The following is a 14,478-nucleotide window of genomic DNA, read 5'->3' as shown; positions in this document are numbered from 1 at the left end:
TTACTTGTCTCCCTTTTCTCTCGATTAGCATCCTAGATATATGACTAGGATGTAATTTCCATTTTAAACATAATAAAGTAAATTAATAGGCTTTTTGAAATCATTCAGTTTCTAAAACAGATCAGTCCAGTGATTTATCAAAGACAGCTTTTTGCCTTCACTAATGGTCCAGAATAAGCGATTCAGATAAAGGCAGAGGGAAATACTATTTATGTACCATGCCAATACTAACATATTGCAAAATTAAAGAAGGAGCTTTATTAGTCATCGAAGAGAGAAAAAAAAAAAAAGAGAGAAGAAAAAAAAAGATTTGAATTTTGTCCTTGCAGGTAGCTAAACACACCCATCAGACTTGCATTCAATGTATCTGATCCACCTGGGGACAGACTGTATTAAATGGAATTGTTCTAGTTCATGTTTGTACTTTGATATATTAAGCTAGCCTTAGGCAAGGGTTACACGAGGAAACTTACCTGTAATTCTATTTCTCTGAAGCTATCTACATGACAGAGTTCTCATGCTTGGAGCTCAGCTTCTCAGTCTAACACTGACAGAACTCCCAAACCTGTGAAGTATTATCCTTTAAGCTCATTAATTGTAAGCTGGAGTATCAAGCAGGCCCTGCTGTCCAAAGAGCTTGTAAATACCACTGACTCCACACTCTAGTTTGTATCTGCTACTGGTATAAGAGTTCCCAGAAGCACGACTCCTTTTCTTTGCTTTAAGCTGTTTTGTAACTTTTATGCTCATTACCTGTTTCCAATCGGTGTGGCCTAAACTAGTGGCTGTTTATCTAGAGATTAAAAATAATAAATATATTTGCATAAGCACTTCACAATACTTTTCTGAATCAATTTTCATTTCAAGATTAAATTCAGTTATATGTACTTTATTTAAAAATGTAAGAACCTTCCTTCTCCTCTCTTCTCTGTCCCAAAAATGAGTAGGAAAAAAGTGCCTGTAACAATATGCAACATCATTATAAAAATGATAATAGAAGAGGGATAAAGAATTTCAGCAATGTCTAAAATAAAATAGTTACACAAATTGGATCAGGTTTATCTATGTCTTATTATTCTATTAAAAATGGATAGTTATGTAGTTAGATTATAACTAATTCCACACCTAGGAAGTTAGAAAGTCTTTTAAAGATATAGTTGCACTTCTCACAATTACAAAGCAATGAGCATATGTCCTGTGCTCACTAGTAGGACTCCTGATTTCTGCAGCACATCAGTAATGAAATTTTTTTGCAACACCGAGAATTCCATACCAGTAGACATTCAGGATGCCCTTCCAGACCTAAATATGTACTTTATAATATATCTTGTTCTAGGAAGACGTCAGTGCTTTCATAAGCTTCCCATATCTAGTTTAGCTGAAGAAGAATCAGACATACAGGATGCAGAAATTCCTTCTTTGATTACTAACTTCTTGAAATAAAAATTTGCAACAGCTATTATAACCAGGGAGCAAGCAATGCACAAAAAGGAGAAATTCCACACTGAATATAAAAAACACTTTCATGGGTTCATGACATGGATATAAAAATATTTTGGAAAGGAAGAAGGCTAAGGACAAGAAAAGGTCATGATCTTAAACTTCAGAAAAAATGAGGAGTCAAAACGTAAAATTAAAACAAAAAGCACAAGAAATAATCTATTAAAGAATATAAAAGCTTTGAAAATCCAAATTATTTAATGATTTTGTCACCTAGACCCACTCTACATAGATTATGAGACACACTGGTTAAATAAACCACACCTAGTATGTTACTGTTGACACAGTGGTTAAAAATATGTTTTAAGGAAGATACTACTGTAAGCCTATCTTGCCATTACTATTCTGCAATGTAAATTAGTTCAGTTCAAATTATTTCTCTGCTAAGGGAGACAACAAGCAGCATAAAAATACAAGCAACCTTCATTAGACACATTGTCATGAGTATATTAATCATGTCAAGAAGCATTTTCTTAAGTTTCCTTCAGTGCAATTTAACATACCTTATTATGATGCAATTAATTTCAATAGGTTTACTCATCATCATTATTTATGATGACCAATTAAAATGTTTGTGTCTGAATGTAAAGCAAACTATTTCTGTAATCACCATTTATCTAACACTTCCATCATTTAGTTCCAGTGTAATATCTACAGTTGCCCAGCCTCAATTAGGATTTTAAAGAGAGGAGCTTACTTGGGTTGAATAATTAGATATAAAACCAGGTCTTTTTATGGTGGAGACAAACTTCACTGCCAAACAGTTGTCCTGTGTTATACAGCCTCTTCTTCATTCTTGAAGTGACAAATATAACTCTCATAAWCAGAAAAGAACATAATGGAGCAACAGAGGCCTCCAGGCTTCTATAAAGTTGTGTGCAGTTTAAATTTGATTTCCACTGATCAACATATGCATTAATTGCAACTACACAGTAACTTTATCTTTTTTTTTTTTTTAAGCCTTCATGTCAGAGGTCTGTCAAGAGCTTTTCAAATGACAATATAACATGACTCCATAAATATGTTTCCAAAATTCATAAATAAAACTGAATTATTTTTAATATTCTAAAACAAAAAATGTGGGGCATGATTTCTTTTCAACCTTTCAGGACAAACTTGTGAGCAGTTCGTCTGTCTATATCTGTTATTTTCTAGCTTCATGTAGATTAAGATGTGATTAAGGCATTTGAAAGTTAGCTGGAAATTGTGTATACACACAGATGATTACACACCATTTTTGCTGGGGAACTCACTGCAACAAGAAACGGCCACGCAACATCTGTGATCACCAAGCTATGTTAAAGAACTCCTTTTTCTGAGGATTACCTTAGGCTCCTGGAACTAATGATGTAAGGCTAATTCCTCCGAGGTTGCTGCAACCCAACTGCAGAGCAATAGAATTTGGCTTATTTTCTAAAGAAACATATGTGCCATTATTTACATAACATTGGCTTGACATTATAGCAATGAGTTCCACAAAAGTGCTAATAATTGCAATGCTGAAGAAAGGAGTCCGATGACACCACTGCCTTTTAGAACAATTATAATTTCATTAAAATAGGAACATAACTTATAGATTTTATTCTCTTTGATGATTTACTCATGCAAACTGCACATAAAAGAAAACAGTACAGTTTGTGAAACATGTCAAATGTAAAGACCCAAAATGCTAAGCACAGTAGTGTGACATACGTCTCAAAACTGAATCCATGGTTGTACGACTAATAACTTTTCTCTATTTGCTGAACACAGATAGATTTTAATGGTTCTTTTTCCAGCCCCACTGTTAAATTCATTAACTGTTTACATGTCTCCTATACACTTATGTAGACTTATTTTACAAGCGCAATAGTTTTGTTATAAAAAACTCCACTTATATAAATATGATTTAAAAAGCCTTTGTGTTTAGGAGARCAAATTATAGTGTAATCAATGAGGCCTTATCTAGTCCACCAAAACTACAATGAAAAGTAACTGTAAAGTAACTGTATAGCTTTCTTGCAGAATTCACATTTTGTGCCTTTGCAATTAATTTCCTTCTCACAAGATGTCTATTGTATTTTACCATCCCAGAAACATAACCATTACAGCTTTTTTTCCTTGAAATTGGGAAAGACTTCTAAACACACGAGGTTATCAACTCAACTTCCTTATTTTAAAAATACAAAATACTTAGAATCCTTATTATTTTCATGCTTAAAGCCCTGAAATGAAAGATATATATGACTTAGATATGTCTTTGTCCAGTTTTCATTATAGTATGGTTGTATATATATATATATTGTAGAAATTATGATTTTCTTGTGGATCAATTACAATTTTAGATTTAAAACCGAATCAAATATGAAATTTGATGGCACTGACACTTAAAACAGATAGTATAGGGTGGAGAAGGAAGAGCAAATGAACTACGCAACCCATTATAAATGCATTAAATCTTTGTTATATACATAGAGAAATCCTGCTTTACTGCCAGATGCTACTATGTTTCTGTTTTTGCTATTATACAAAGTTTTCCGACCTGAAAGCACACATCTACTTTTTTTTTTTAAACAACTTAATCTATTGTAAAATATTGTACTGTATTTTGAACATGAGTACAGAATCAAAATAGATAATGGCACATTTAAAAAACTCAATATCCTACAGATGATTGGATAATGAGAAAAAGTGTACCTACAATCATCTCATCAGAAACAAACTACATCATGGAATGTTAGTTATCCAAGTTCGCACAGTAAATAACATTTTAAAACTGCAATCACCTATCAGCCAGCATCACATTGAAGGCATCTTTAAACATTCAAGCAAAAGACTGCTGGCATAAACTACTGAACCATTCTCACGCACACACCACACACACCACAATTACATTGTTTCCAAGATACGGTAGATACTGATTTTTTTTTTTTTYCCACAAGAAAGGTATCAAAATTTTTGCTACTAAAAGATGACAGTGCTTACACAAGAATTAAGTACAAGTTAGCTTGCAAATACAAGACAATGACAAAAAAAGTCTTGAATTGTCTGAAGAAGGATTTTAGGCTTTTCTGGCATCCAAAACCATGAGTAAATTCCTTAGTCTGTGACTCAAAAATCCACAAAATATCAACCTACTTTGAAATACTAAGTATTCCATAATTGATAACCCTGTATTTTACAATATGCTTACTGGTTTCAGCCTTGCAACAAAGGGTAGTTACAGATATCTTGTATGACTGGAAAAGCAAAGCTCTCCTCCCCCTCAGAATGAAAGTGTTGGTGTGTGTGTGGGGGGGGAACTGACATTAATTTTCAAAGAAATCTATTCAGTAATGATCCTCATCTCGGATAGGTATGTGCATAAAAGTACTGTATCTCATATACTGTACTGGCCCTATTAAACAAATTGAAAAAACCCCAACAGTTAAAAAGCCAAACAAAATGCTATACACAAAAGAACCCAAAGATTTTTCTCCCAATGTTCTTCCTCTCATAATGTGCAAAACAACAAAAAGGCAAAAAGACTAAAAGCAAATTTACTGTTACTGTCTTTCTCTTGCCTAGTGCTTTATGACCTTGCTAACATTACAAAGTCAATAGGGACTATGCAGAACTTTGGTATAAAATGTCACATAATATTACTATCACAGTCTTGGGGATGACCTTTAGTAATTCACCCCAATGCTTGTTGAAATAATACCAAATTAAAAATGAAATAAACCACATTGTACTGTACACACACTTTACAAATAGAGCACAGAAAATAACTAGTAAACCTAATATAAAAAACAAAACAAAAACAAAACAAGTCTTTTGCTAAGAGACTAGAAACTGTTGTTCTGTCTCATCTTCATCTGCCAATCATTAAAGCCAAATTTAAGTTTGATTTTTAAAAATGAATAATTTTAAGCTACAGATTTCTCCTAGATGGAGACTGGTCTTTTGCTGATTTCCCTTTAAAGTCACAAATGTATATCTAAGAAACTGATGCAAAGCAAGTTTTTAATCAACTTCCTGATGGCTGCGACTGGGAGGGAGGCGCCATGACAATCTGGGAAAGCACTGGCTCTGTGCTCTGGTCCGCCATCTGGGTGAGAACGGAAGTGGCCACTGCTTCTGCCTTGGAAGTTGAACTTACTCCATTAGAAGTGCTGACAGAACTATGCTGAATAGCTTCTGTATGTGGACTACTTGGCACTGATATGTCTTCGGAACTGTCATCTTTATCTGCAGCTTAAGAAGAAAAATTCATTTATTTTTTTTCTGGAATGCACACCACCACTTTCCAGATAACAGCAATCATCTAAATAATTAAAATTCATGGTTTAATGCAGAACAACAAATTGCAAAAAAAAAAAAAATCTTATTTTTAGGCTTTTTCAAAAATACTAGTTTATAAGCAAAAAATATGGACTGCATTATGAAGTATTTAGGAAACAAGTAAATTTTCATATCTTTAAAATCAAGATTAATATTGTCTGATTCCCACCTAGTAAATCAGCTGATGAKTATGATAACCTAATTCTAGTGATGAATGCTCCTATTAATAAGCAGTATTTAAAGATTAAAATACTACAAGATCTCCTAATATTATATAAATTAATTTGATTTAGATTTTTAAAGTGTACCACTTACTGTATTTGCTTAGTAATCAAGAGACTAATTCTATGTTTAACAATAGTTGTGAAAAATCAAATCTGAAAAACTGTGTAGAACACATTAATTGGACAATCCTTATTAGTTGGACAATACTTCCAAAGTTTTCAACCTACATTCTTTCAACATAGTGAAGTTCAGTAACATTTTTACTATGTAAATGTCTGTCAATAAGAGTTAATTTATTAATGCTTTGTTTAAAAAATATATATATTTTACATATTCTACACAAAACTGAAGTACTGAAGTGAATTAGCCACACAGTCACACCAACTTTTCTCATGACAGAGGGTAAACAGACTAAAAGAGTTTACAAACTGGCCTGGTTTAAAGTGTTTTTCCTCATACAGATGTCCTAGTCATGCTAAAATCATGCTTTTCATGCTTCAGAGATGCAAAAGTTAGCCAARGCAGTAGGCAAACACTCCAGCAAAAAGCTGAGTTAAGGACTAAAAAAAGAAAACAAACCTACTGGTTTTCACTCAAAAAAAGAAATATGAATACCAAATGTAAGGGGTTTTTTTGCACCACTTCATGCTACTTAGTGTTTTCCAAATATTTTTCACAAAAGATTTATATACTGACCTAAACCCAGTATACAGATGGACAACTGGGAAAACAAGAAGCCCTTTCTAAACACTACTGACCAGTATATAACATAACATAGAAAAACACAAACACTATCTGAAGAAGCACGAAAATGCTGCTTGTGACACAGCAACAGAACAAAGTTTGATTTGTCTTTGGGATTCCTTTCAGATTTGCTTGAGATTGGCCTACAAGTTCAAAAGTACCCAGGAGAATAGAAGAGATGGGATAAGATGACACCAACTCTAAAAGATGAACAATACTGTGATCATACTGTCTCATTTTCATACAAAATCAGGCTAATAGCAGTAACTAAAAATGAATACAAAGCATGAACAATGACGAAATGAAGTTTATGATGAACTGAGGTTTGTATGAAATACTGAGTAAGAGAAGTCACTGAATCAGCAAGGCAACTCTACAACACAAGAAAATCTTTAAAGCAACCCCATTTATACTAAGGACACTCTTCTTCAAATCCCGAAAATAATAGTTCTGCTAGCATTGGCTGCTTCTGGAAAAGCAAGGTAAGGTCAGAGAGATGAGTAAATAAGCAAAACTGCATATTTCTTCCTAAGAAACACTGCCTGCATGGACAAGGTAACAATTTCTCTTTATATCCCTATTACAAGAGCATGAAGATAATCCTCRGAAAGTATCGTAATGTTCTTACCCACAAGGCTAACTATTTTTACATGTATTGTATTTTTTTCAAAAAATAGATCTTTCAAACATCCAAGGAGCTAGACAGATGAAATTGAGCTAGAACTGCTGACAGTTACCACATATCTTAAGATTATATGGCAACTGAAAATAGCAAGAGGAAGAGACATAAAATACTTCTGAAAGATGTTTGTGATCCTCAGTAGGATTTGTGCATTCAGGAAAAAGGAAATAGAACATGAACATGCACCAATTCAGTTAACACCATTCAATGGGAGTTCATCTTTGCTACAGTTCCATCAAGAAMAGCATGATCTGATGTAAATAAAACAAGTAAAGAGGAACACATGCAAACTTTGTTAAAAACAGAAGGAAATTTTAGCCACTTCCTGAAAAACACTGGATTAATGATTAGGACAGTAGCATATTCTTCCCCTCAAACAGAACAAAATGGCAGTGAGTGGGCCATCATTTACCAAACATAAACTCRATGCTGTCACACCTGCTCATCCTCTTCCGAGCTGCCGTTATTCTCATGGAAATCTCAAACTTCCTAGTTATGCTTCTTTTGCTGATCCTGATCCCCTTGTTGGCCAAATCCTACTTATCCTCAAGTAGAGAAAAAGGTGAGTTGTAAATGCTGCAAGGCAGAGATAGCCAGGAAGTAAAGCAGATCATCATCTTTCAGCCAGAGAAAAAAGAGCTACTTCCATTGTTCTGTGTCCCTTAACATGTATGCTCACTGTTAATTTAACTCAAAAGAAACTCTTGTAGTAATATCACACTTGCACAGTAGAGGAGAAGGGCTTGGTTTTCTGGTTCTGGTGGAGTCCGAAAGACCATATATGCAATGGAAGAAACAAATCTGAGAATACTAATCATCACCGATGTACAACAGATGCTTTCATATCTCATACTGTATTGAACAGATAAGAGCACAAGATTCAGTTATTTTCAGATGCTAGGGGCTGGAGGCAGGAGCTTACAGCAGGCACAGATTGTCATATAAGATACAGACTTAACTGATGCTAACAAATTTGACTGGAAGCTTAAATCCTTGCAATAACTACTAAGTAATATTTAGAAATACCCTACCTAAAGATCAGCTATTTTGATTTCCTTGGTAGCCCTAAGTTTATAGGAATAGCAGCCAAAAATTGAATACACAACTCCATTTGAAGAATTAAAAATAAACAAAAAAGTCTATTCAGTGAATACAGAGTGTACCCGGTGTCACACTGCTACAAAGGTAGCTTGTTTTCTTAAGCCTGAAGACTGGGAATAAAAGACAAAGACTTGTAGAAGAACACAGAAACATTCTGACATTACATTCTGACCAAGTGAGGTTTTTTGGTTTTTTTGTTCGTTTGTTTGTTTTTTTAAGGTCGGCCAGAGAATTGCCAGGCACAGGATTATAGTTTTGAGAAGGCAACTGAAACATGACACCGATATCATACTGTACACAGCAATGTGGAAAAAACAGGCATGTCACCTTTTAATGTCTCCCCCAGCTTTGCCTCAAACCAAGGAAAATGCAAGGTCTAAAAGCAGAAGTGAATCTAGAGAAGTAACTTGTGCTGTAATTAGAAGGCTGAAAATCTGCAGACCTACGTCACATGAACTTTCCTGAAGACTACATAGCTCCCAGACAAGTTGCTTCATAAAAAGAGCAAGTCATTTTGGAAGTGGAATATAATGTGGGCTAGGCTGTGCTGTTGAAAAAGCTTTTAAAAATACACAAAAAAAGCAGAGAAGACTTTTGAGGATGTACTAAAGAGTACTACTGTAGAGTAGTCAAACATTGCTACTGCTTATTAGCATTGCTCACCTATAGCTTTCAGTAATTTAAGCAAACAGAAAATTTAGTCCTCAGGAAAAGAAACCCCAAACCCCAAAATGGGAATGAGTAAGAAAGCATCGAGATAAAGCGATCTGGAACTCTTTCAATCCCCTGATAATCACATGAAAGGAAGTCTAATGGTAATTTTGAACAAGGCCTCCATGGACTATAGAGGGACTCAAGCCTTGAAATACTGATTTCCAGCGAGTTGGCCTCTGTGAATATCCCCTTCAGTTCTGAGGGCTGTCACCTCTCAGGGACAGGCTGTAGGAACACAGTATTTATTTGAGGTGTGGACCTGGTTAGTCCTTTCCTATTGCTTCTTTAAAACTAACTAGAGAAAGAACCCCAGAAAAGACATTTAATATCACCTACATAACAGCATCTATTTAACTTTGAATTTAAATTCAGTTTTGTGCAAAAGCTCTGGAAATTTATGGCATTCTTTTGAAAATAAATAAGAAAAATATCTAAAACACCTTTTTCAACTTTTTCACAACTAGAATTTTCACTCCATATTTTTGTCCTGCAAGTTTTCAACTTATTTCTGCCTCAAGTCCAAGAAAAGCCCGAGAAAATATATAAAAGGAGACTTCTAGAAATAATTTGTTATAGAACTGAAATGAAACCTAAATGAAATGCATCTAGGTTTCTCCTAAATACTGCACTTTAAATATTTAAGGACTCATTCAAAACCAATAGCATTCCTCTTTGGGAATGAAAAAGTTTAAATTGGCTGACAACTCATACACTGCACCAGAATTTCATCTCTGCTGCCTTAAAACATAATAACCATTTTTCTGGTTTCTCTGTTCTGATAACACACTCTTTGGAGCAAGCACAAGAGATTTAAAATAATGAAAATATGGCTTCTAGGCATAGTCTTAGAAGAAGAGAGAATTTTCATTCTCATGTTCTTCACTTGGTGTGAGGCAAAAACATGCCCAGAGAATCTGAAAGATCTTAGAATATATGCAGATAGGTGCCAAAAATACCCCGCAAAACCACAGATTGTTTGTGCCTGTTTGTGTTGTAAGTGAAACCCCATTAAATTGGACTTAGCTGTTAAAACACTGTCTTTCTGGTATAAACTAGCACTGTCTCAGCAATGTATAATATTCAGCGCTGCAGGAATGCTGTTTTTTACTTCCACAAAGACAGAATGCTATACTGCACGATACTTTTTGAAGCAATTCAACTTACATGACCGTTGCCTGATAAACATAATAAATGTTTATTCAAAAATACTTTCTATCCACACTATTTTCATGAACACCTTAGCTGAAACAATTCTACCCCACCCATAAATTATAATGTGGGTCACTTAGCCTAAATGCTTTCCTAACAGCAGTCATGTGAAGATAATGTGACATAATGCCTTCAAAGAGATAACATTAAAATTATCATTTGTGCTGAACTTTTACTTTCAAAAGACTGTTGAAGAAACTAGGTGAACTATGCCTCCAATTCCCTTGCTTACTATAATTTTATTTTTTTCTAAAATGTAGGCTGTTGCCACTGATTAGTATTTTAGTACCTATTTATTTTTCATTCTTTAGTAAATTAGGAACATTGGAGTCCTTTTCTGAGGGCAGAAAATAAACAATATTACTAAACAGGCCATCATTAGCACTTTACAAAGAAATCCTTAGCATGTACTTAGTTTGCCAGTCTGTTTTGAAGATCTGTGTTTTTGTGTTTTTCATGCAAATTCAGGAACAGATATGTATCCTCAAAACATCAAAATTCAATAATCCATTTTTTTCTTTTGGAAAAACCTTGCATGCATAATGTTATCCCCTAGTAGCTTCTGTATGAAATTATGCTGTTCTGTCAGATGGGAGCCATAATGGCYTCATCCCTGCAGCAATCATTGTTAATATAAATCCCAAACATATTTCTATACAGTTCCAATTTATTCCAAGATGCTATTTTCCATCCTGTCAAAATGACTGGAGATCAAAGGACCAAGATTTATAAGCTCAAAACTGACAAAATCAGTATTCTAAATATATATGGCAATGGATAGTTGCTAAATCTCCCGAATCTTTTAAATTAAAAAATATTGCCCATTCTGATGAAACTGCTTACAATGACTACAAGTAAAGATGGTGGCCATTAAGTTTTATCGCAAGCACCTGAGGATCTGTTTGCATGCAATACAAAATGTTCCTTTATCCTCCTGCATTACTGACACTGGCAAATTAAAATGAAGTGGCTACATATGGCAGAAACAATCTTCACATTTACAAATATCCTGAAATATCACTAAATCATAAAAACGAAAGCTGTGGGTTATATATTATGAATGTTGCCTAATGCATTCCCAGCTCAGTTATTTGTTACAAATTTGTGTACAATGGACAAAATTGGCCATTTATTCTACAACAGCAGCAGCTGGTTCTAGCTCTGTGTATCATATCCAAAAATGAAGTTACAAGTCAGGAAAGCATAATTAACCTTTAAAATGCTGGAAGGATGAAAATCAAGTGAGTAACTTAGAATAAAAATACGTATTAGGAAAGATATGATGTTACAGAAGCTCTCAGTATCCCCTTAACTATTAGAATTGCTTTTTAAAAATATCCAGTTATAGAAAAGTAGTTGCTTAATGTGAAAATGAAAACAATCTAGAAGACAGTGTACAGTAAGAGCCATGAAGCTGCATCTGATTATTTTAACGGCTTGACTGATCCTGGATGTTATGGTAAATGAGGACAGCTGTTATATTACCTCTACTGAAATCTTATTACAATATGGGAAAAAAAACAAGGACCTTTCACTGTACTAGGCTAAGATAAAGTATAAAGAAATGGTTTATCATGTACTATTAACACATGTGCTATTATATTTTCCAAAGCAGGTATAGCAGCATATAGTCCTTAAATGCTAATTATCATATATGTTTATTAAGCCAACATAAAACCTTTACTGTTATGCAACATTTCAACTGAAAGGACTTACAAAAAATATTTCTAAATATCACATTCATTCCTGTCTTGCAATAACCTTCGAGATTTTTTTTTAATCTTTAATGCAATATTAGAACTGCACTTCTCATTTTTAATGTTCATTCAGTTCACTTTGGCAGTATTTCACTGATGCAGCCTAAGGCTATAGGTAATGGAACATTACTCACTATGATAGCCAGATTTCTTCTGCATGGCGGTTACAGGGCAATCTTTATGAGCCAGAAGAAGCTGTTTCAGCTGTGCCACTTCATTTCTCAGCAGGGTGACTTCATTCTAAAGGAGAAGAAAGTTATGTACTTCACACAGCTCAAACTACACACATTTTAAAGGTAAATATTAAGTTTTATAGGATTTTCAGTTGTTCATTTAGGGGTAAATAAAATACAATAAATTTCCATTTGATATATATATTGAATTTTTTTCTTTTTTTAACTTTAGAATACTTAAATATTAGCTGAAACTTGACCGACTATGTTTTACTTAAACTAGGAAATGCTCTTATGGTAAATAACAACATATTTTTCGGTTTGCAGACCGCAGAGTCTGCATATAATCTCATTCACATGATCCAGCTACTGTAAGAATCTTCTGCAGGGTTTTGTGATGAATTCTAATCAGAGTAAGCCTACATTTAACTACTCTCATTTTAACAGATGTCACAGCCAACAAAACAGAAAAGTTAACCAATGCAGAGTGATATTTGGCGACTATATTTAGATTTAGATTTTGTAAAAGGAAATCTCATGTGATGTAAAAAAATTTGGCAAGCGTCTATTGATTTTTACATTGATTTTATTTTTTGTACCGCACAAACCAAATGTTGTAGGAAGGAACATCTATAACTGATAATGATAAAACCCTGAAATGTCAGCTTATGTCACAAAAGCAGAGTGTAATCTAAGAGGCAGCACTTGCAGGATCTAGTAACTGGGTTCATTTCCCAGCTACAGCACTCCACATTGGGTGACCTTGAGCAAGGTCACTTTACTTCTTTGTGCTTCAATTTTCCCATTTGTAAAATGGAGGACAAAGATACTTACCTTCCTTGTAAAGCAGTTTGATATCTATGGATGAAGAAGCACTACATAAATGCATTATATGTGACAATCCAAATTAAGAACAGTATGTCATTTTGATAGATCCATTTTCACTTAAAAGAGCAGAAAAATGTTTATGTATCTACAGAATCCAGTCATCTGTAATGCTTTGTGATTCCCTACATCTTGTCACTATACATGCTTCTCATGGGTTAATTTTTCTTTTAAATGTAAATCCCTCTCACCAATATGAAATACTTGAAGTTACTTAGCCTATAAGAACCTTTGTATGTTAGCATAATATACTACACATGTCATAATTGCTCAGTAAACATGGTTTTGCATCGAGGAGCAAGTTAAAGAAAAACGTAACACAAGAAAATTGGATTGCAAATAAACTTACATGGAAAAAATGCATGAGAACTTCAGCTTATTTACTTGCAAGTTAGAAAAGAAGCAATACAGTCAGAGAAGAGATGAATTATAACTAAAAGTATTCTAAAATAAGGAAAAGAAATTTTAAGAAGAGAATTTATTTGGCTTAATTATCCTAAATAATCTAATTCATAAACATTAAAAAAAATCCGTTCTTTTAAGACAAAGCTTCTCTTCGGGTCCTCTCCTTCCATTTAGGAGATAAAAATCTTAAATATTTATACTTGCAAAGTTCTCTTAGAAAACTATTAAGTACTGCTTTTAATAAAGCAGTACTTTCAATTAAAAAAACAAAAAACAAAAACACACACTCCATCAGCTCTCAGTTCCCCTTTCAGGCTTCCCTGGAATTACATGTCCAGAAATCTTGGGCTGTCACTGGTAAGTACACTACTCACACCTTCAGCTCTCAGTCTCCTCTTAGTTCACCGTGTTATCTACTGAGGAGCTACAAGTCTGGATGCCAAGCAGGCAGCTGCACAAAACGGACAAAGCTTGGGGGGGTGGAAGGGGCTGATGTAGTTTCGAGACACTTATTGATAATCTACAGTTGCTGCAGAAGCAGTGTCCAAGAATATAAAACATACTTCTGCTGGTTGTTTTAAGGAACGTTGGCAAAATAAATGTCCAAATCCAGAAAAAGTTTTCAGCAAGTTTCTAAGCTTTGTCTCTCTTAATTTAAGCAAGAATTTTATTACATTAATGGCATATATAAAAATGAAATAGCTGCTTACCAGTGTAAATAACTCTAACATTTATGAAAGTGATTGGAAAGGCAGTTTATAGATTAATTTCAGTTGTATTA

The 14,478-nt window shown here is 34.0% G+C and overlaps 1 protein-coding gene across 16 annotated transcripts in view; it reads right to left on the bottom strand.

The window, feature by feature from the left end:
• Window positions 1-3,026: 3,026 nt before the first annotated feature.
• ATF2 (activating transcription factor 2) overlaps window positions 3,027-14,478 on the bottom strand; it is a 57,070-nt gene continuing 45,618 nt past the window's right edge. For 15 of the 16 annotated variants that reach the window (XM_026075222.1, XM_026075231.1, XM_026075260.1 and 12 more), the window contains 2 exons: window positions 12,369-12,474; window positions 3,027-5,715 (listed from right to left, as the gene is read on the bottom strand). In XM_026075222.1, the coding sequence (XP_025931007.1) occupies window positions 5,489-5,715; window positions 12,369-12,474 (333 nt within the window). In that variant the 3' untranslated portion in view covers window positions 3,027-5,488. Of the gene's footprint in view, window positions 5,716-12,368; window positions 12,475-14,478 lie in introns of those variants that run through there. The other variant, XR_003255115.1, reaches the window with a different exon arrangement.

Source organism: Apteryx rowi, unplaced genomic scaffold (genome assembly GCF_003343035.1).
Source record: "Apteryx rowi isolate R43461 unplaced genomic scaffold, aptRow1 scaffold_110, whole genome shotgun sequence".
NCBI lineage: Eukaryota > Metazoa > Chordata > Aves > Apterygiformes > Apterygidae > Apteryx > Apteryx rowi.
The sequence above is the reverse complement of the archived record's forward strand: the minus strand, read 5'-3'. Positions and strand labels throughout refer to the sequence as shown.